The following is a 21,752-nucleotide window of genomic DNA, read 5'->3' as shown; positions in this document are numbered from 1 at the left end:
ATATTTTTCTAGAAATGTTTCCATTTTGTCTAAGTTTTCAAATGTATTAGCATTAAGGAATTTGGAAATTCTTATTTCTTTATTTATATTTTTTAATTAAAAAAATTTTTTATATGTTTATTTATTTTTGAGAGAGAGACAGAGCATGAGCAGGGGAGGGGTAGAGAGAGAGGGAGACACAGAATCTAAAGCAGGCTCCAGGCTCTGAGCTGTCAGCACAGAGCCTGACGCGGGGCTCAAACTCACTAACCACAAGGTCATGACCTGAGCCGCAGTCTGACCTCAGCTGAAATCTGACTGAGACACTCAGGTGCCCCCAGAAGTTCTTTTTGTACTTTGAACTACATCTGAGCTTATGTCTTCTTTTCTTTTCTAAAATTTGATTATCCTTGCCAGTTTGTTAGTTTTCTTTGTCATTTCAAAGAACGGACTTTTGATTCAAGTTGTCCTTTTTATCATATCTTCATTAATTTATGTTTTATCTTTAGTAGATCCTTCTTTCTTCTTTTTTTGGAGTAGTTCTATTATTTTTATTTATTTATTTTATTTTATTTAAAATTTTTTTTAATGTTTATGTATTTGAGAGAGAGAGAGAGAGAGAGAGAGAACGAGTGGGGAGGGGCAGAGAGAGAAGGAGACAGAATCCAAAGCAGTCTCTAGGCTCTGAGCTGTCAGCACAGAGCCCGACGTGGGACTCGAACCCACAAACCATGAGATCATGACCTGAGCCAAAGTCTGACGCTCAACAACTGAGCCCCCAGGTGCCCCTATTATTATTATTTTTTAATATTGTGTATACTTACTTAACTCTTTAGCTTTTATTCATGTCTAATAAAAGCACTCAAAGCTATAAAATATTTACTGTTAGGTGCTGATTTATCTATATTGGCAACATGTAAGATGTATTTTATCGTTTAGTTTTGATTTTTAAAAATTTCCCTTAAGAGCTATTTTTTGGCCTCTTAGTATCTGGATGAGTATTTTTAAACTTCTAATTGTAGAGTGTTTAAATTCCATCTTTGTTGTTGATTTAAAATTGGATTATGTGTGGTTAGAGAATTTAGTTTGTGTTGTAAGAATTCTTTGAAATGGGTTGTCTTGCTTAGTGGCCTGATACAGTGTCAATTTTCTTATGTATCATGGGAGCTTAAAAAAATACTGGTTTCTTTTTTAAATCCAGTTTGAAAGCATCTTTTATTTTATTTTATTTTTTTTTAATTTTTTTTTTTTCAACGTTTATTTATTTTTGGGACAGAGAGAGACAGAGCATGAACGGGGGAGGGGCAGAGAGAGAGGGAGACACAGAATCGGAAACAGGCTCCAGGCTCTGAGCCATCAGCCCAGAGCCTGACGCGGGGCTCGAACTCACGGACCGCGAGATCGTGACCTGGCTGAAGCCGGACGCTTAACCGACTGCGCCACCCAGGCGCCCCTGAAAGCATCTTTTAAAGGCAGGGGTAACTCATTATCACTTACTGTACTTGCTGATGTGTTTGTTGTCAGCTTTTATTTTTCCCACATGATGTCATCATTTTTATTCTTATTTTCGTTTCATTGAGGATATATATTTTTAAATGTTTATTTATATTTTTTGAGAGAGAAAGAAAGAGAGAGAATCCCAAGCAGGCTCCATGCTGTCAGCGCAGAGCCCGACATGGGCCTCAGTCTCATGAGCTGTGAAATCATGACCGGAGCCGAAATCAAGAGTCTTGACGTTCAACAGACTGAGCCACGTGGGCGCCCCGAGGATATTTTTTTTAAGTAGGCTCCGTGTCTAGTGTGTAGCTCAGTGCAGGGCTTGAAATCACGATCCTGAGATCAAGCCCTGAGCTGAGATCAAGAGTCAGATGCTTAACTGATTGAGCCACCCAGGCACCCCAACATTGAGGATATTTCTTTTTCTATTATTTTTTTCTAGTGATTTTCTAGAATAGTGGTTCTCAAACTTTTTGTTCTTAGAATCCCTCTACACTCTTAAATTATTGAAGTTCCTGAAAAGCTTGTGTTTGTGTGGACTTAAGTAGATAGATATTGATACTTGCCATATTAGAAATTAAAGATTTATGACTTAATTAAAATCATAATTGTAAACCCATTGGATATTAACATAAAATGAAAAATAAAATTTTCCGAAACAAAAGGATTTAGTGAGAAGAATGGTATTGTTCTATATTTTGCAATTCTCTTTAATACCTGGCTTAATAGATGAAGACTGGAGGGGTGCCTGGTCCATTAAATGTGCTATTCTTGATTTCGACTCAGGTCATGGTCTTGTGGTTTGTGAGTTCGAGCCCCGCACGGGGCTCTGTGCTGATGGTGTGAGGCCTGGTTGGGATTCTCTTCCTCCTTCTCTCTCTGCCCTTCTTCCCTCTCCCCAAAATAAATAAATCAGCTTAGAAAAACATTAAAAAATAGATCAAGGCTGGATTCTCATCTGTTTTATTCAGTTTGTTGCAGAATGTTATTTTGGTTGAAGTGTATGAAGAAAATCCTGCTTTACACTGATAGTTGGAAAAGGAAAACATTTTTATAGCCTTTTCAGATAATTGTAGATATTCTTTGATATGGCTTCAAATTTGACAAGTTAAAGGATAGTTGCAGTGTAGAAACTAAAATGATACAGTGAACTTTCTGTACTTTGTTACATTAAAATTCCTGGGCTTGACTTCTGCTGTGAATGGATATTTGACCTGTGTGTGATTTCATAACGTCATGCATTGGCATTTGGAAATATTGGTTGACTGAGTTATTTAGATCTTCCAACTGTTACCGTGTTCATGATACGTTAACAAAAAGTCACATCTATAAATATCTGCACTGATCTCTTTGGAAATCCTTAAGTATTATGAAGTTATCAACAATGGTAGATGCAAGCTTTCAAAAATTATACTTTTTGTTTGAAAGCTCAAATTATACCATTGACAGCAAATACTGCCATTTGTTTTCCTTGAAGTGAGAGTCACACTTGGTTTCTTTTTGAGAAAACGTCGGCCAAACACTCATCTGAAAGCGTAGTTTGTCTGTGAAAAACAAAAGCAGCTCCTTCCGTTTCCACTTACTGATTGCACAAAGGCTTCTCCTCGAGGTGATCTTTGTTCTTCAGAACGCAGAAGGGCTTTGTAGGGAATGCCCACTTTGAAGTACACAATATTGGAAAGATGTGTATCCAGAGTTTGAGATTAATAAAATTAATATTTTATACAGCTTGTCAAGGACATTCCCAAATAGTACTTTTGTTTGTGTGCTTGGTTGGTTTGTTTTTGTTGTGAGTGTGCATTGGTAAGAGCACAATGGCTCAGGGACAGTTTTATGTCATTGCCCTGATTCATGTCAGGAATAAGAACTTTCACCCACCATTAGTGGGTACCGTCAGTGCAAGTGTTAACATAGTGAAAAAGACAAATAATGTCTTAGAATTATTATGAAAACGATTTTGACCTCATGAGCCTCTGAAATATCTAAGAGACCCCATAATATTCTCATTATGAGAATTGCTGTCCTAAAATTTCTACATTCTATTTTTATTCTAGTAATTATAACCATTGGGTTTTTGATAAACCTATTTGAAGTTATATTTTATTTTTTTAAAAGTTTATTGTGTGTGTGTGTGTGTGTGTGTGTGTGAGAGAGAGAGAGAGAGAGAGAGAGAGAGAGAGAGAATCCCAAGCAGGCTCTGCACGGTCAGCACAGAGCCCGGCGCAGGGCTTTGTCTCACGAACCATGAGATCGTGACCTGAATGGAAATCAAGAGTCGGATGCTTAACTGACTGAGCCACCCAGGCATCCCCTAAAGTTATATCTTCTATCAATACCAAGAATTAATCATTATCCATTACTCTTCCTCCATACAAAGCAAGATTTTCCATACACCTTTTTAAAAAGCCACTCTCCTATTCTCAGATATTTCCTTCTAATTTGGTATTATTCTTTTTTTTTCCTTAGTGAGCAAAATGAGCACTACCTCAAATAATCCAAAGTGATAAAGTAATAAAAATGAGTTTTCTTACCACAAAGATGTTTTCTCAGATAAACTTTTTTTTTTTTAAGTTTTTATTTAAGTTCCAGTTAACATACAGTGTAATCTTAATTTCAGGTATACGGTATAGTGATTCAACACTTCCCGACATCATTTGGTATTATTCTTAACAATCCTTTCTTAGTGGCATAAATTTCATTCCCATGAGCAGAAATTATTTACAGTGAATTTCACGTTTTACTGGTGTATCTGATAACTGATTGCTATGTTACTTTTCTTCCCTCCCCATCGATGTCTTTTTACACTTCAAACTGGGAAATAATTCTTTCAAAAGGGGCGGATGAGCAGAAGAGGTTCTGAGTGTTTTCATGGCGAAACAGATCTTGATTTTGCCCTCACACGGAATTGAAGGTTTGCTGTGTTCACAGTTCCACCTTCAGACCCCTTTCTCGTCTTGCAGAATTTACTGATGCAGATGAAAAGTGGACTGGTTGACTGTTTTCTTTGTTTTTGTTTTTGTTTTTTAAGTGACTTAGTTCTTTTTCCATTTGTAGAGTTTTTCATTTAATTTTTAACATAGAACTTTTGCAGGATTGGGTAGACATGTTGCTTTTTATTACCCCTTCCAGCTCTCTGGAGCCTTTCAGTGTCAAGACTCAAGTTTTTCTTCAGCTGGAGAGCATTTTCTTCTATGATTTCTCTGATTATTTGCTTTTCTTTGTCATCGTCTTCATTGCTTTCTTCTGTTAACTCTTGCTAATTGAACATTATACCCCTAAATCTATTCTGTGTGCCTTTTACCTATGTCTTGTAGTTTCCCTTTTTTCTTTAAAAGTGGCAAAATTCCTTGGTTCGACCTCCCAGGTTATTAATTTTTTTTGCTCTTTTCAACTTAACCCTCATACAAAAATTTTTTAAATTTCTGACCTTTTTATAGTGTTCTGTGATGATTTCCTTTTCACAGTAACCTGCATTTTCCTTACAGATGCAGTATCTTGTTTTCAACATTATTTTCTGCATCCAACATTCATTGTTTTCCTTGTCGGTAAGCCGTTTTATTCATCTCGGGGCTGCTCTTTAATCCTTGTTCTTGTTTCCTAAAGTACCTAATGATTCTTAGTTGTCCCATCAACAGTGAAGAGTCTGACTACTCGTCTTTTATTTATTTATTTATTTATTTATTTATTTTTAAATTTTTTTTTAACATTTATTTATTTGTGAGACAGAGAGAGACAGAGCACGAATGGGGGAGGGTCAGAGAGAGGGAGACACAGAATCTGAAGCAGGCTCCAGGCTCCGAGCTGTCAGCACAGAGCCCGACTTGGGGCTCGAACTCACAGACCGTGAGATCATGACCTGAGCCGAAGTCGGCGACTTAACTGACTGAGCCACCCAGGCGCCCCTGACTACTCGTCTTTTAGAGCTGGCAAGGTTTGTTAGCCGAATAGCGCACACTCTTCCCCGGGGTGTGCTGTTGTCTTAGGTGGAAGGAGTGGCCACAGGTGCTGAGGGTACCTGGAAGATTCCTTTGCGTTTGTACAAGTGAGGTCCAGGGGAGTAAAGTGGGGATTGAATACCTGAGAATACTTTCCTGTTTCAAGCTGAATTCTTTTCTTTGTTCTCATTTGGGAGTTTGAAATTAACGCTAGGCATTTCACCAAGTTATTTCCCTCTCTGGTCCTAGGGCCCCCCGAAGGCTAACTCCTTGTGTCTTTAAGAAGCGAATGCTGGGGCGCCTGGGTGGCGCAGTCGGTTAAACGTCCGACTTCAGCCAGCCCATGATCTCGCGGTCCGTGAGTTCGAGCCCCGCGTCGGGCTCTGGGCTGATGGCTCAGAGCCTGGAGCCTGTTTCCGATTCTGTGTCTCCCTCTCTCTCTGCCCCTCCCCCGTTCATGCTCTGTCTCTCTCTGTCCCAAAAATAAATAAACGTTGAAAAAAAAAAAAAAAAAAAGCGAATGCTCTGTCTAGTTCCCCTTGGTCATGGATGCTGAAGACGCTGAGTTTTCTGGGCCCAGTGGGAAAACCCGTTCTCACTCAGTAACCCCTCCTGCACCAGAGCTGGGGTGCAGCCTTCTTGATTTTGGTTTCTCCTCTAATCCAGTCTCTTTTGCTCTCTCTCTTCTCCAATTGCACTAATATTTCTGTTCCCATGTTGCCTATACACATGATTACTTCTCCCACTTCAGGGAAACCTTTGAGATAGAAGTCCACACATAGAATGGTTTGAGATGGAAGTCTGTCCTGCAGCCTTTAAAGGGGCTTTTGTGGGTTTTTTTGTTTTGTTTTGTTTTTGTTTTTTGCTAGAGATTTGAGCCTGTTAAGTTCCTCCGAGGAACTGATTCCCTTTTTAACTTGTAAAGCTAACATGGCTTAAAAATATTTTTTTTTCTGTAGAAATGGGTTATTTTTGGTTGCTATCTACATGTAGTGTTTCTAATATGTTCTAATTATTTAATTTCTATTTTTATCATGTCAATTATTTAATATTTTTCGCAGGCCATTTAAAAACAGATGACGTCTAGCCACGTCAACTAAAGGTGAATAAGGGGGAATTTCTACCCTTCCCCACACCCCTATAATTTATTTGTGTTGCTTGATAGGATATGCAGCCTGCAGAATATTTTAGCACCTTGGAATTCTACAAATAATTGCAACGTGTTGTCTGTGTTTTCAAGGACTGTATAGTCTTCCCCTTTTGCACAATTTCTCTAGAACTCTGAATTTGGACATCATCTCATTTACTTCCATGTAAGAAATCCCCTGTCATGTTGCACCCTTGTAACCAGACTGTTTTCTAGTTCCCTCTTTTCAAGTGACTTTTTATTTTCTGATTGTGATAATAGAGCATAGTCGAGAATTGGCAAAAGGGACGGATGCTTAAGAGCTCAGACTCTGGGATGCGGTTCTGGTCTAAGCTGACGGCCCTGTGACCCTGGGCAGATTACTTAGCACTTTCTGCTCAGTGTGTTCATCTGTGCGAAGGGCATTGTTACCATTCTTGACTTTAAGGCTATCGTAAGGAATAAGTGGTAACCCGTGTTTGGGGCTTAGAAAGCATATCTGGCATATGGTAGGTGCCCAGTAAGTATGTGTGACTCATTACCATTGAACACTTTGATCTTTTAGGAACACTATTTGAAAAATGTAAAAATAGAGGGGCTCCTGGGTGGCTCTGTCAGTTAAACGTACAACTTCGGCCCAGGTCATGATCTCACAGCTTGTGAGTTTGAGCCCCGCCTGGGAGACTCTGCTGTCAGCACAGGGCCCACTTCAGATCCTGTCTCCCTCCCTCAACCTCTCTTGATCTCTCTCTTTCTCAAAAATAAGAGAGCTTGATCTCTCTCTTTCTCAAAAATAAATAAACATTAAAAAATATTTTTAAGTACGCAAGCAGAAGAAGCAAATAAAAACTCACCTCCAATTGTTGTTAACATTTTGAATTTTGATTTACACACACACAATTACCAATTTTAGTTGTACCGTACATTGAGGTCTTTGCAAATTCTTTTCATTTTGTAATTCTTTCTTGTCCTCTTCCTTCCACTTTCCATTGTGATCTCTTTCTCCTTATGGTGGTTTCTAGTGCTCTATGATGTATGTGCCTTTTCTGTTTCATTATTTCCCTTATCCTCTCAGTCTCGTTTCTGGATTACTTAATAAGTGGACTCTGGGCACTAGCAAAACTGGGACACCAATGAGAGAGAGAGAGAGAGAGAGAGAGAGAGAGAGAGAGAGAGGGAGGGAGGAGTGTGGGGTGGGGGAGAAAGCAGGGAGGACGTGGGAGGGACAGGTATTATGTGTCAACCAGTTAATCAGCATATTTTGCAATGAGTATATCTAAAATGGCACTATCTTCATTTCAATAAACATAAGTTTTGTTTTATAGTTTATTATTTTTAAAAACTATGCGTTTTATGTGGTGGGAGGCATCATAATATTTTCACTGAATTAGTTGGATCCTCTCTTTTTAAAACATAACCATCATCAGTGTGAAGATTATCAATATCACTCCAGGCTTCTGGATTCATTTCATTTCCCTTGAATTCCATCTGGATTAGGTCAAGGTTAAAGGTTAGTCATTAAGAACAAGTGCTCAGTGTGGAGACTTCCTAATAAATTTCAACTCTTGCTCTAACATGGAAACTCTGTGCTATCTCTTGTGATTTGCCTCTAGCAAGGACCAAAAGGAGGGATTACTGAAGGTGGACAGCAGTGAAATGACTTAACATTGTTGGCATTTAAATCGTGACATTAATGCTGGCTAGGATGATGGGCTCATCAGTTTCCATTTGCAAGTATTACTCTGTTAATGGAGAAAAATGCCAAGACTCCAGAAGAAAGAATAATCGTCACCTCTTGAAACTTTGCTCTTAAGTCTAGGGTCTGACTATGGCTGAAGCGATTATATGCCAATAAGCAGCTACAAGATATTGAAGTAGATGAAGACTAAACCCTGAGTGCTGAACACTCAGTATAAGATAAGATATTCTATGTGGAGAACAGAATTCGTATTATCTCAAGATAAAGGCACTGTGTGTGTGTGTGTGAGAGAGAGAGAGAGAGAGAGAGAGAAAACAAGAAAGAGATGTGGATGGGGGGATGGAGGGGGAGATTGAAGTAGAGATTATAACATGAAATCCTGTGAATTATATAAAAACTTCATTTCTTAGAGAAAAGGAAGTGGCTTGTCCAGGGTGGAAAAATTCTTTTGCCTCCAGCTCAAGTCAATGTTGAGAATGATGGACAACAGGTAGGAGTAAAGGCCCATGAGTTTCGGACCTTTGCTGATTGGGTTTTATTCTTCCTCTTGTTTTGTCTGAGGTCTCCATGTAAATCTGCTTGGTTTCCTAGTGATGTAGCTCACATTTAAGGAGAATAGAAGAATGAATCCTCAATTTGTTTAATTTGAAGGTGAGAATTAGGAGGTGAGAGAAAGATAGTTTAGATATGATCAATAGTTAAATTAGATTTACATTTAAGGCAGGGTGCCCGGGTGGCTCAGTCCACTGAGCAGCCGGCTTTACAGCTCAGGTCATGATACTATGGTTGGTGAGTTGGGGTGGGGGGGGGGCGTGTCAGGCTCCGTGCTGACAGCCCGGAGCCTGGGCCTGCTTCAGGTTCTGTGTCTCCTTCTCTCCCTCTCTCTCCCTTGCTCATGCTCTGTCTCTCAAAAATGAATAAACATGAAAAAAAAATTAAATTTACAATTAAGGCAACTTACATTTGTGTAGCACTTTTTTTTTTGTTTATTTTTGAGAGAGAGAGAGTGAGAGAGAGAGAGAGAGAGGGAACATGAATGGGGGAAGGGCAGAGAGAGAGGGAGACACAGAATCTTAAACAGGCTCCAGGCTCTGAGCTGTCAGCACAGAGCCTGACGCGGGTCTCGAACCCACAAACCGTGAGATCATGACATGAGCCGAAGTTGGACACCCAACCATCTGAGCCACCCAGGCGCCCCTTGTGTAGCACTTTATAGCTCACAATCAACTTTGCAAATATGCTATACATTGATTTTATGAAAACATGAAAAATCCAGCTCCTGTCCTTCCCCCATTCCCTTTATAGTACTTGAAACTACAACTTATATATACGGAAATGTTCTAGGAAGATGATTCCATGGCGTTGCAATACGGATTGAAGAGGGGAAACTTGAAGGACAGGGAGACTAGCTGGAGGTGTGAAGAGATAGGATTTAAAGCTGGGATGATGGATATGGTAACTGACTCTGTATAAGGGACAAAGAGAACTAACAAAAGCCAGCATGTACATAGCTTTTACACTGCGTCTGTACTTAATTCTGACAGAAATACTAGGGAATTATTTTACTTCATTTGAAGTATATCTCAGTTTTACAGGTGAGGAAACTGATGCCCAGAAAGATGAACTTGTCCAGGGTTATACAGCTAGTAAGTAGTGCAGCCAGGATTCGTGCCCAGGCAATATGGTACTGAGTGTATCTTTTCAACCAGTACACAAGACTTGGTTCTAGACGACCAGGGACAGACGATGGCGAGGAGTGCCTGGCTGAGAAGTGATGATTAGCTTAGTTTTGGACCTGTTGAGTTTAAGTTGACAACAGAGCATCTGAACAGAAAGTGCAGAACTGGGTCTCTGGCAATCCACATGTGTTTGTCAGTAAGGTAGAAGATCAGTGAAAGTCACTAGAATCAACAATGGACATAAAAGAGAGAAGCCTTCAGGATCATATAAAGGGAGAATTGAGGTGGAATACAAACTGGGAAGGAATGGCCGCAGAGGAGAACCACTCTCCCGCTGTCTTGGAAACCAGGCAAGGCAAGATTCTACAGATGTAAGAAATGGCTGAGAAAATTCAAGGAGATTAAAAACTGAAAACAGACTGTTGGATTTTGAACAGAGGTCACTGATAGAATCAGTTCTAAAGAGAAGTCATACTACTAATATTATTATATATTATTATATTACTGTTCGTAAACGATTATTTCTTGAACTATTTATCTGTAATGTGCCAGGCACTTCATTTATAAATATCTGGGTTATTCCTTTAGAACAGCTTTAAAAGAGTGATATCATGTTCCAGACGAAAAAAATGGAAGCTCAAAGAAGGAAAGTAACTCATCTAAATTCAATAATTGACAAAACTGAAATGAAAACTGAGATTTAGGGGCTCCTGGGTGACTCAGGCGATTGAGTGTTGAGCGTCCAACTTCGGCTTAGATCATGGATCTCATGGTTTGTGAGCTCAAGCCCCACTCTGGGCTCGCTGCTCTCAGTGCAGAGCCCGCTTCGGATCCCCTGTCCTCCTCTCCCTTCTCCTCCTCCACTCACTTTCTTTCTCTCAAAGATAAATAAACATTAAAAAAAAAAAAAACACAAAAAACTGAGATTTATTCAAATCTGAGATTTATCCAAAACCATCCTCCCTCTGGATTGAGAACCCCTCCTACAACAAAGTAAACCAAAACAAAAAAGACAAAAATCAGTGTTCTCCAAGAGTTACGAAAGAAATGGAGGGTAAGAAATGGATCAAAAGTGATAATTTGTGTGACTGTGTCACGTCCTCATTTTTGTTTGGGGTCTGAAGTGACATGGGTTTGTGTCTGGATTTATTGGCCATCACTACACATATTTTTAGAAGGTAAAGATATTCGCTGTTCCCTGTGCTTCTCCCTAGCACAGCATTCCTGCATTAGACTCTTGGTAATGCTTGTGGGGGTTGGTAGATTGCCTCTGGCAGAATGTGATCTGGAGCTTTTCCCGACTCCTCCTTGTGATCTCAGTCTCCTTCTCCGTCGCATGACTGCCCCACCTCTTTCACTGCTTCCGCTGATGACTCATTTTAACTGTTCTCCCAACATCCACAAAGTAAAGTAGGGGTTGAAGAAAAAAATGAGAACAGATATATGTGCGATCTAACACTGCCTTTAGCCTGGCTGTGAATGCTGTCAGGTATTAAACTTTTCTCCAAAGAAGGCCCAGGGATCAAGTTTATAGTTGCTGTTTACAGTTCTGTGTTTGAGGCTACCCAGAACATGCCATACCAACAGCTACAAAGAGACTATTTAAAAAAGTTGACCAGAGCTGCAGGAGAACTGCCATTCCAAAAGAACAATGAGGAAAGTCAGCTTCAGAGTTACCAAACTTTGGTAAAATCTGCTCTGTGAAACTTTTCCTTTCTTTACAAGTCTGCATCTTTGCTCAGTGTACCAGTGACTATGCTGTTTTTATTAAACCAGGCTTTATTCAACAATGTTCTGTACCAGAGAGATTATAATCTATGAAGCCAAAAAACAAAGTCATTCCTCAGTTATAGGAAAGAACATAAAAAGGCTCCTTTGGCCATCAAAATGTGAAAAGAGCCAGCTAGTAAAGTGCTTTCCCAGGATATTTCTTTCCACGAATCATGTAAGGATTCATCAACCGTTTCATCATAGGGGAAAGGCTGATGAGTCTAAATTTATGAGTGAAAATTTGTGCTAGGAACCAATGAAATCGGCAATCCAGAAGACCTGGGAGGAGGGAGGAGGGTGGAGGAAGGAGGGACATTAAGAAGGAAGACTGGAAGAAAAATCTCTCCAGTGAATCAGGACACCACTTAGTGTAAACTAAGAGTTGGCTCTTACCCTTCAGCCTGGCACTTCCTGTTAAAGTTTTGGAAATTAGCCAGTGTTGTAATTAACACGTTTCTCCTCCCAGCAATGTACGCTTCTCTCAGTCATCAAAGAGAATAAGATCCAAATCTTTTTCAACGATGAGGTCACTGCAAATAACATGAAGCTCTTCATTCATTCCTGTAGGACTGAGCATTTTAGGTGTTTAAGCATTTAAGTGAGTGTGATGGCTGGACCCTGCTGGACACAGATTAGGTTTCAGAATTTGCTGCTTCGTCCTCTAAGTAGTGGAATCAGCCAGCGTGGCCCCAGCTGAACAACTGTGGAAGAGGTGATGGTGGCATTGCCACACCTGGGCTCATCACCTCCGCGCTCTTGATTCTCCCCAGAGACCTCATTTCCTGTAGTGACAGACCCTTAAGTTGTCACCAACATTTCTGTCCCCAAATCCAACCATATCCTGTGTAAGTTAGTAATGTTTGCAACACGAAAATGCTATTTTAGTATTAGATTCGAAAGTATAAATTTTTCTAGCGGACTCCAAAATGAATACAAGTGAGCTCCTTTTGTCAGAAAATTCCATTATTCTGAATTACCAAAATATTCTTCACTTTAAAAAATATTTCCCATATCTGTCCATTTCAGCATTGACCAACACATTCCCTCCCTTCAGGTCTTTGTAGACACTTTAGTTCCTCCTTGATCCTCTGAATAGGTTGGTCTCCTCTGTCATGCACCCTTTCTCGGGCTCATCGCTCTTTTAATGCTGGTACTTTCTCTCCTCCACTGGACTGCAAGCTGGGTGGGCAACGGGACGGGGTCTGTTTTGTTTGTCACTGCATCCTCAACGACTGGCGTAAGGCCTGGCATCCACTGAGTTCTCAATAAACACTTCCCTCTAATTAATGATTATCTTTAACACTTTTTTTTAAAAAAGTTCATTTATTTATTTTGCGAGAGAAAGAGCGTGCGAGTGGGTGAAGGACAGAGAGGGAGGGAGAGGGAGAGAGAGAATCCCTCTGACAGCGCAGCTCGATCCCACCACCCTGAGATCATGACGTGAGCCAAAATCAAGAGTCAGGCGCTTAACAGACCAAGCATCCCAGGTGCCCCTATCTTTAACACTTTTAAATTATAATGGACTTTACCAAAAATTGGTGCACCTAGAAACTTTCCAGGAACAATGAATGGTGCACTGACTGTAGTACCTGTTATTTGGATAGCAGTGTGCTGTTTACAAAGCTCTATTTTATCCATTTTGTATCTGCTTCTCACAGTCACATTGTGCGGTAAGTAGGGTAGGCATTGCTGTCTTTATTTAAGGCATGGAAAGCTGAAACTCCAGACAGGTTTCTACCTCTGTAAATGGTGGGCAAGGACTCCCTTCCAGCACCCATGCCAGTCCACGCCACCACACTGCCTAACGGTTAGTAAACCCTTCCACCAGGGTTTTTCTCCTTTACTTCCAGATACATCATTTTACCATTTTAATCCACTTCATTTGCAGTTGGGTCAGTATCCCTTCTTTCTTCCCAACCGGTTGTTTTGCCAAACCACCGACGTAGAGTTGAAATCAGGGGCCTGGAGACTATCTAGCCTAGAATTCCACTCTGCTAAATGTGGATTTCCCACCCTTACTCCCCGATAGATCTTCCCAATGACAGTGTCATTTTCTGACCTTACACCAGTGCGTGGCACCACGTCAACACAGAAAAGGGCCCTCAGCACAGTCTTTGTCGAGAGTGGGCAACGTTTCTCTCTCACAAAGTGAGCTGAAAGACCATCTACCATTGGAAGGTCCTGTAGGAGTGTCAGCCAAAAGGTACACCCTCTTTTCGAATTTAGCGACCGTAGAGGACCCACGGTGTCTAAATTTCCATCTATTAATCCAGGTTTTGCCCTCACCAGCCTTGTTGCTTGTCCATGTTATGTTATTATGTGTTACAGCTGTTATTGAAATACAATAGGTCATCCTTACATTTTGGTTCTGTTTCAATGAGCAAACGACAGAGGGCCAGAAGACAAGTGCCAAAGCCTTTCTGGGCTCCTGTAGCTTGACAACTGGGGTCCTGGCCCAGGGAGCTGTGGAGGACTGTCATGGTATTTGGGTGTTTGAGTCACTGTCACATCCTCTGTAAGAAATTACCTTGTCAATTACCAAGTTTGGCTTGGTTAGGGTTGATAAATGACTCCAATCCCTTTCTGTCTCTGTTGAAAATTCTCCAGGGGCACCGAGGTGGCTCAGTCGGTTAAGTGTCCGGTTTCGGCTCAAGTCGTGATCTCACGGTTCGTGGATTTGAGCCCCACATCACGCTCTGTGCTTACAGCTTAGAGCCTGGAGCCTGCTTTGACTTCTGTGTCGCCCTCTCTCTCTGCCCCTACCTCACTTGCACTCTGTCTTTCTCGCTCTCAAAAATAAACTTAAAAAAAAAATTTTTTTTTAATTCTCCATATACTCTATTCACTTTCCATGAGGATTTTATAACCTGGAACTTCTATGTCATCGAAATATAGTAGGATCCTGTGGCCACCCAGGGTTCACATAGAGTCTGTGTCATTACTGTTGCTTCGTATGGTTATTACGCAGCATGTCTACAATATGTCTTATTTACAAAGTAGCTTATACTGCCATTTCAATGAAGAGATGTGGACTGGTGTATAATTTGCAAACCATTTCATTTTTTTTAATGTTTAAAAAAAACTTTTTTAATACGAAATTTATTGTCAAATTGGTGCAAACCATTTCAAACGTAGATTCAACTAGATAAAAGTTTTTAGTAATCGTTAATGTATTGATTCCATTTAATGCATTGCACATATCTATTTGTAATTACAACTCAGAGATTTAAATGAAACCTGCTTCCTCTCAGAGTCACATGCATTCTAATATTCCTTAATAAAGAGCAATTAAAGAAAAATGATTTGGCTCCTAGAATGCCAGAAGATGAAAAGCCCAAGTGCGAAGAGGCTCAACTTAACAATCCTCATACAACCTTGCAAAGACCATTATTACTTCTCAGGGGCCTAGGGGCTTTATAAATGCAATGTGGCAGCCGCTTTAGTGTCAACCTGCCCTTCTCCACTCTGGGGGAGTGCAGATTAACCATGTAATGTATGTAAATTTGGTGGAAAAGGGATCATTTCTCTGATAATGAACCTCACATTTCTCTTGCTTTCAAGTACCAAACGACTGGTGGCCTTAGTGCCCATGCCCAGCGACCCTCCGTTCAATACCCGAAGAGCCTACACCAGTGAAGATGAAGCCTGGAAGTCGTATTTGGAGAATCCCCTGACGGCAGCCACCAAGGCGATGATGAGCATTAATGGTGACGAGGACAGTGCTGCTGCCCTGGGTCTGCTGTACGACTACTACAAGGTAGACCCCGCAGCCCCGCCTGCTCCTCTTCAGGTCCCCAGAGAACGCCCCCCCCCTCCCCCCCCCAGCCCTGGTTGGTGGGAGGAGTGGAGAGAACTTACTAGTTCCGAGGTCACATTGGAACTCAGCCTGTTCTGTTCTCCTTGCGTCCCTGCTTTCCCATCGCTGGAGCAGAACTTCACCACCCACCCACGGGAAGTTTTCAGTTGGGGATAATTACTTCTGTGTCCTCTGTTCACATGCATGTATATTATCTGCATATAACTCCTACTTCATACCATATTGCAAATACTTCCTTGCTGCCATTTTCACTTTATGATTTTTGGTCAATAAAAAGATGACAGGGGCGCCTGGCTGGCTCAGTCTGTAGAGCAAGTGACTCGATCTCAGGGTTGTTAGTTCAAGCCCCATGCTGGGCATAGAGATTACTTAAAAAAAAAAAATTGCATTGAGTGCTATACTGTAATTTAGTCATCACTCAGTTTTTGGGCCTTTAGGTTGCTTTTAGATTTCTCATTTTTTAAAAATAATAGAAACATTTTCTTTTTAATTTAAGTTCAAGTTAACATACAGCGTGGTCTTTGCTTCAGTGATTCATCTCTTACATATGACACCCAGTGCTTATCCCAGAAAGTGCCCTCCTTAATGCCCATTTGGAGTTTCTAGATTTATTGATAATTTTAGTTTTATGAAAGAAATATTTCAATGAGTGCTTTTGCAGCAATTCCAAAACCCACTTTTGTTATAACCCTTGTTTCCATGTGTTTTGATGGGCACTAAATATTTATTTAGAAAAATCCTTGAAACAAAATGAATGTAATTCACTTACCTTACAAAAATACCTGCCATGCAATACCTTCAAAATAGGACTATTTCAGGAAACCAAACAGGAAACAGTGGTCTGTTTCTTAGGAAGGGATGAGCAGTTCCTTTAGTGCTGGTGAAGGAAAAAATCAACAAGTATTTACTGAATGAGAAGATTTACTGCCAGCTTTGATTGTAAACACCGTTCCTGTTTAGGCTGGGAATTGGCACAAAGGTGACAATGGCTGTGTTTATGTTGCTAGTCGGGCACAGTGAACGCTTTATTTTTGAACAAGAACTGAATCCCCGCCCCTGCTCCCTCCCATCATGAGATCACCCAAGAGGAACAATTTTCCTTTTAGTTAGCTTTAATCTCTTCCTCTTTTCCTCCCTGTTTCTTGCTCTCTGTGGCCTTCCAGCCCTCCACTTTTGCACATTGTATTGTTTCCTTTCTCTGTCCTAAACCAGAGTTCTCATACTCTCCAAAGATCTCCCACCATGAAGAGTGACCCTGACGTAATCACTTGGGTCATTACAGCTTCCTTTTATAACTATATTAAGTTAATATGTTGATAGTTTGGTAAGACATTGAAGAACTATATTAAGAAATGTCTTGAATTAATATATTGTTCTAATTTTTTACAAATAGATTTTATTCCATCCCTTTGTGGTGGGCGTCATTTCAGATAGCTGTATTAGATGGCAATTCCTTTGTATTAATGAAAAGAGAAATATACCTCAAAACCAAATAATTAGTAATTTATAAAAGCAATGTATTTTATTTCCCATAGGTTCAGAGGATAATTATTAGTAAATGTGGTACCTAGTTACCTCTCCTCTTGCATAGTCTTAATATTTAAAGGAAAGTTGAGACATTGCTGTCTGTAAATATGTTGAGATGTAGAGTAAGGATTTTACACAAAACTCAATTTGTTGTCAAGTCTATAACTCTACTGAATTAACATTTTTCCTGATTAATTTATTAATTTAGGACATAAACATTTTTTAAATGTTTTTATTTATTTTTGAGAGAGAGAGAGTGCATGTGCAAGCAGGGGAGGGGTAGAGAGAGAGAAGGAGACACAGAATCCGAAGCAGGTTCCAGACTCTGAGCTGTCAGCACAGAGCCTGGCGCGGGACTCGAACTCACAAACCACGAGATCATGACCTGAGCTGAAGTCGGACGCTCAACCGACTCAGCAACCCAGGCGCCCCTAGGATATAAAACTTTGAAATAAAATGGTTTCTGAGACTGTGTGGACAAGTAGAGTTACATGGCTCCCTTTATGTCACACAAGCTTGATTATGTTTTTGCTTGAAACATTTTAAATGTTGAAGAATTAGTCTTGTTTCCCAAAACTGTGCCCAAGTGGTCATTTTCAGGCCTGAGATCTCTGACATTCACAACTTATATATGCTGGTGTTAAAGTTACAACAGAGTTAAATCTACTTTGAGGATAGACCTTTCTGTATAAAGTAAAATATTAATGAAAAAAAGAGATTCTATTTTTTGAGTTGTAAGCTGTGGGAAGTTAAATTATTGTAACAATTGCTGCCGTTTTATCATTTAAATTTGATAGATTTTTTTTTATACCGCTTTGGAAGTGCTAATAGATTCTTTTTGTAAAATACACCATTTTTCCTCATTGCTATGGTTGGACCGCATCACCCCTCAGGGGACAGTAGTGGGCTTTGTCACAGAGAGGAGTGTGTGATACCCAGCAGGCACTCAAGAAATGGTGATTCCTGTCCTTGGAAACTGCAAAGGCGTATCTTGGTATAATAGTTCATACATTTCAAAGTCTTTTCCTGTACGTTTTTAAACTGTCACCATAGGATCACTGCAGTGAAGCCCATCAGGTTTTATATTTTATACTTCAAGCAACTAAGTGGGATTTATTCAAGGTCAAAAGACAATCCTGTAAATTTCCTAATATCCATTCTATTACACTGTCTGTATTAGTCTGAGGGGCTGCCATAACAGAATTCCACAGACTGTGTAGCTTAAACAACAGAAACTTATTTTCTCAGTTCCGGGGGCTGGAAGTCCAAGATCAAGGGGCTGGCAGCCTTGATTTCCGGTGAGGCCTCTCTTCCTTCCTGACTTGCAGATGGCTGCCTTCTGGCTGTGTCCTCATATGGCCTTTTCTCTGTGTGTGTGTATTTCTTTGTGGTCTCTTCTTTTTCTTATAAGGACATCAGTCTTATTGGTCTAGGGCCCTGCTGTTATGGCCCTTAATTACCTCCTGCAAAGCTTGTCTCCAAATACAGTCACATTGAGAGTTAGGGCTTCAACACATAAACTTTGAGGGGAAACCATTCATTCAGTTCATAACACTGTCCACCACTAGAAATTGCCTTTTTTTTTTTTTAATGTTAATTTTATTTTTGAGAGAGAGAGAGAGAGAGTGAGAGACAGAGTGCGAGCAGGGGAGAGGCAGAGAGAGAGGGAGACACTGATCCGAAGCAGGCTTCAGGCTTTGAGCTGTCAGTGCAGAGCCTGCTGTGGGGCTTGAACTCATGAACCATAAGATAATGACCTGAGCAGAAGTCAGATGTGTAACTGACTGAGCCAACTAGGTGCCCCAGAAATTGCCTTTTTTTGAACCCCATTTAAACATGGGTTCAAATTTTTAAAAATCCATTCAAAGCTTATTAGATGGGATTTATTAAAAATAACCAAATTGCAGGGCACCTGAATGGCTCAGTTGGTTAAGCATCTGGATTCAGCTCAGGTCATGATCTCATGGTTTGTGGGTTCAAGCCCCACATTGGGCTCTGTGCTGACAGCTCAGAGCCTGGAGTCTGTTTCAGATTCTGTCTCCCTCTCTCTGCCCCTCCCCTGCTCACACACTCTCTCTCTCAAAAATAAATAAACATTAAAAAAATAAAAAAAAAATAACCAAATTGCTAGAATTCTCAAAATTTAGGGGCTCAAATATTAGCCTAGTTTTATATCTAGTTCAAGCTACTTATCAATAGCAGCTCCAAAGTCAAGTGTGAACTTTTGATGAATTTCAGGCATGACAGAAAAACATAACAGATGCCATTAGTTAATTTTAAAAGTGGTTTGACTCACTTTATCTTCATTCTCCCCTGAAGGAGTTGGTGGTTCATATTTATCTGATTCCAGCTCTATGAAAATAGCTTCTTTGGCTAGTTGGTTCCTAACTGTTCTGTTGACTGTAGAGTGCTGGAAACCAGTCTGTTGACTGGCTTGTTTGTCCATTTATATAGCCATCTATTTATCCATCCGTCCATCTGCATATCCATCTGTCCGTCCATCCATCCATCCATCCATCCATCCATCCAACAAATTTTCACTAGCTGTGACCATCCAACAATGATGATAAATATGGAGGTAGAATGGGTATCCAAAGGCAGAGAGGACTTTGATGGCTCTGCTGAAAGAAGGAGCATTGCATGTTTGAGATACAGTGTGACTATATACATGGCAGTGATGGGGCCACCCAAAACTGAGGTGGAATGTTTTTTGCAGCCATGTTCTCAAGAGTAATTGGAAGCATTAGAGAATTTTAAGTAAGAATATAGTGGGATTAGACTTGCATTTTTTTTTTAAGTTTATTTATTCATTTTGAGAAAGAGAGAGAGAGAGAGAGAGGAAGAGAGAGAATCCCAAGCCGGCTCCACACCCTCAGCACAGAACCTGATGCGGGGCTCGGACTCATGAACCCATGAGATCATGACCTGAGCCGAAATCAAGAGCCAGACACTCAACCGACTGAGCCACCCAGGCGCCCCTAGACTTGCATTTTAAAGGCCAGTCTGGATCTTCTTAATGGATCCAGAATGGATTTGCTGGGACTGAGTGACGGAGAAGAGAGACCATTTGGCAGGCTGATGCAGCAGCCTAGGGAAGAGATGTTGGAGGCTGAACCAGGAGGCAAGCGTCCAGAGGAAAGTGGGTGGATTTGAGTCACATGGGATTTAGCATAAATGTCTTCAAGACTCATATTAGAGCATGTCTTCAGAATTTCCTTTCTTTTTAAGGCTGAATAATATTCCATTTTATGTATATACCACATTTTGTTTATTCATTCATCTGTAGATGGACATTTGGGTTGTTTCTAGCTTTTGGCTATTGTGAATAATGATGCTTGAACGTTTATGTTTTTATGTTATCTGTCCATCCTCAGTTGATAATAGGAGCTATGTTTCATTCACCTCATGCCTTCTTTTTTTTTTTTTAATATTTATTTATTTTTGAAACCGTATGAACGAATGGGGGGAGGGCAGAAAAAGAAGGGGACAGAGGATTGGAAGTAGGCTCTGTGCTGATAGCAGACAGCCCTATGCAAGGCTCAAACTCACCAACCACGAGATCATGACCTAAGCCGAAGTTGGACGGTTGACCAGCTGAGCCACCCAGTTGCCCCTCATTCACCTCATTTCTATCTACAATGTATACTGTAGACCCTCGACACTGGCACGTGAACAGAAGACTTAAAATTGGCTTATTTTTATTTAACAAATATTATAAAATATTAGATACTCCAAGTACTTTGAAAAAAATTAACTCATTTAATTTTCCTGAAAAACGCTCTGAGTTATAGTACTGCCATTGAGCGTGGTTTACCGATGGGGAAAGTGAGGCAGAGCTTAGTTACTGATAGAGCTGAGATTCGAACCCAGACAGGTCTGTGTCTTGACTGGTAGCCACCTTGCTATGCTGTCTCCTTCATCCATCTGACTGGCTTGCGTACGTATCCAGGTGAGTGGAAACTGTAAGAATTTCTAGAAGAATCCAGAAGAGGGATGCTTCTCATAAAAGCTCTTTTATGTCAAAATAGTGAGGGCTGCATTTGAGTGCAAAGGTGTTTGGCTAGCACGAAGATGTGGAGATGTAGCAAAACAAAACAAAACAAAATATATGAACAAACAAAACGTTCATCCAACCAACCCACCAAATCTAAACCCACTATTCATATGTTTGGAAACTATGGCAGAGATATGTGAATGACCCGTGCTGCAGTAGGGTGATTGGATGGTGGTCAGAAATGCAGCCGGCAGGAGTTTCTTTTCTCTAGTAGTACTTTTCAATGACCTTTCAGGTAATGTGCTGGCATTGTGGTTGCAAAGACAACACTAAAAGTGCGTTAGAAGAAGAATTTGGAAGCAAAGCTACAAACTCTATGGGGATGGTGGTTAAAGGCTGGCCCAGGTATATTAGATGCTGCTCTCCCACTAGATAGTGTAGCCCCACGTCTGGTTTGCTGTCCTCCGTGTCAGCACCCAAAGTCCCTCATCAGAGTGGCGGGTCAGCCCCTGTTGTTCAACAGGATGCTTGTTGTTAACGCGTGATGATTTCTGTCTGCTTCAGCGTCCAGATTCCCCATCCACACATGGTGTTCCTTTCCCCTCATTCACTTCCAAGGTGGAGCGGGCTTGGGCGGTGGTCGGGTCCAGGCAGAATTGCCCCTGTCAGCAGTGCGTAGCAGAATCATGATCATTATGGCTTTCTGTTTATCATCACCCCTGTGTGTCT

The 21,752-nt window shown here is 40.6% G+C and overlaps 1 protein-coding gene across 4 annotated transcripts in view; it reads left to right on the top strand.

Annotated features, from left to right (window-relative positions):
- The window catches only part of GRHL2 (grainyhead like transcription factor 2), a 168,854-nt gene that overhangs the window by 36,945 nt on the left and 110,157 nt on the right, over nt 1-21,752 (top strand). For all 4 annotated transcript variants that reach the window (XM_045454032.1, XM_045454031.1, XM_045454030.1 and 1 more), the window contains exon 2: nt 15,247-15,442. In XM_045454032.1, the coding sequence (XP_045309988.1) occupies nt 15,275-15,442 (168 nt within the window). In that variant the 5' untranslated portion in view covers nt 15,247-15,274. The remainder of the gene's footprint in view (nt 1-15,246; nt 15,443-21,752) is intronic.

This window comes from Leopardus geoffroyi, chromosome C3 (genome assembly GCF_018350155.1).
Source record: "Leopardus geoffroyi isolate Oge1 chromosome C3, O.geoffroyi_Oge1_pat1.0, whole genome shotgun sequence".
Lineage (NCBI taxonomy): Eukaryota > Metazoa > Chordata > Mammalia > Carnivora > Felidae > Leopardus > Leopardus geoffroyi.
Note: the sequence above shows the minus strand (reverse complement) of the source record. Positions and strands in the feature narration are given on the sequence as shown.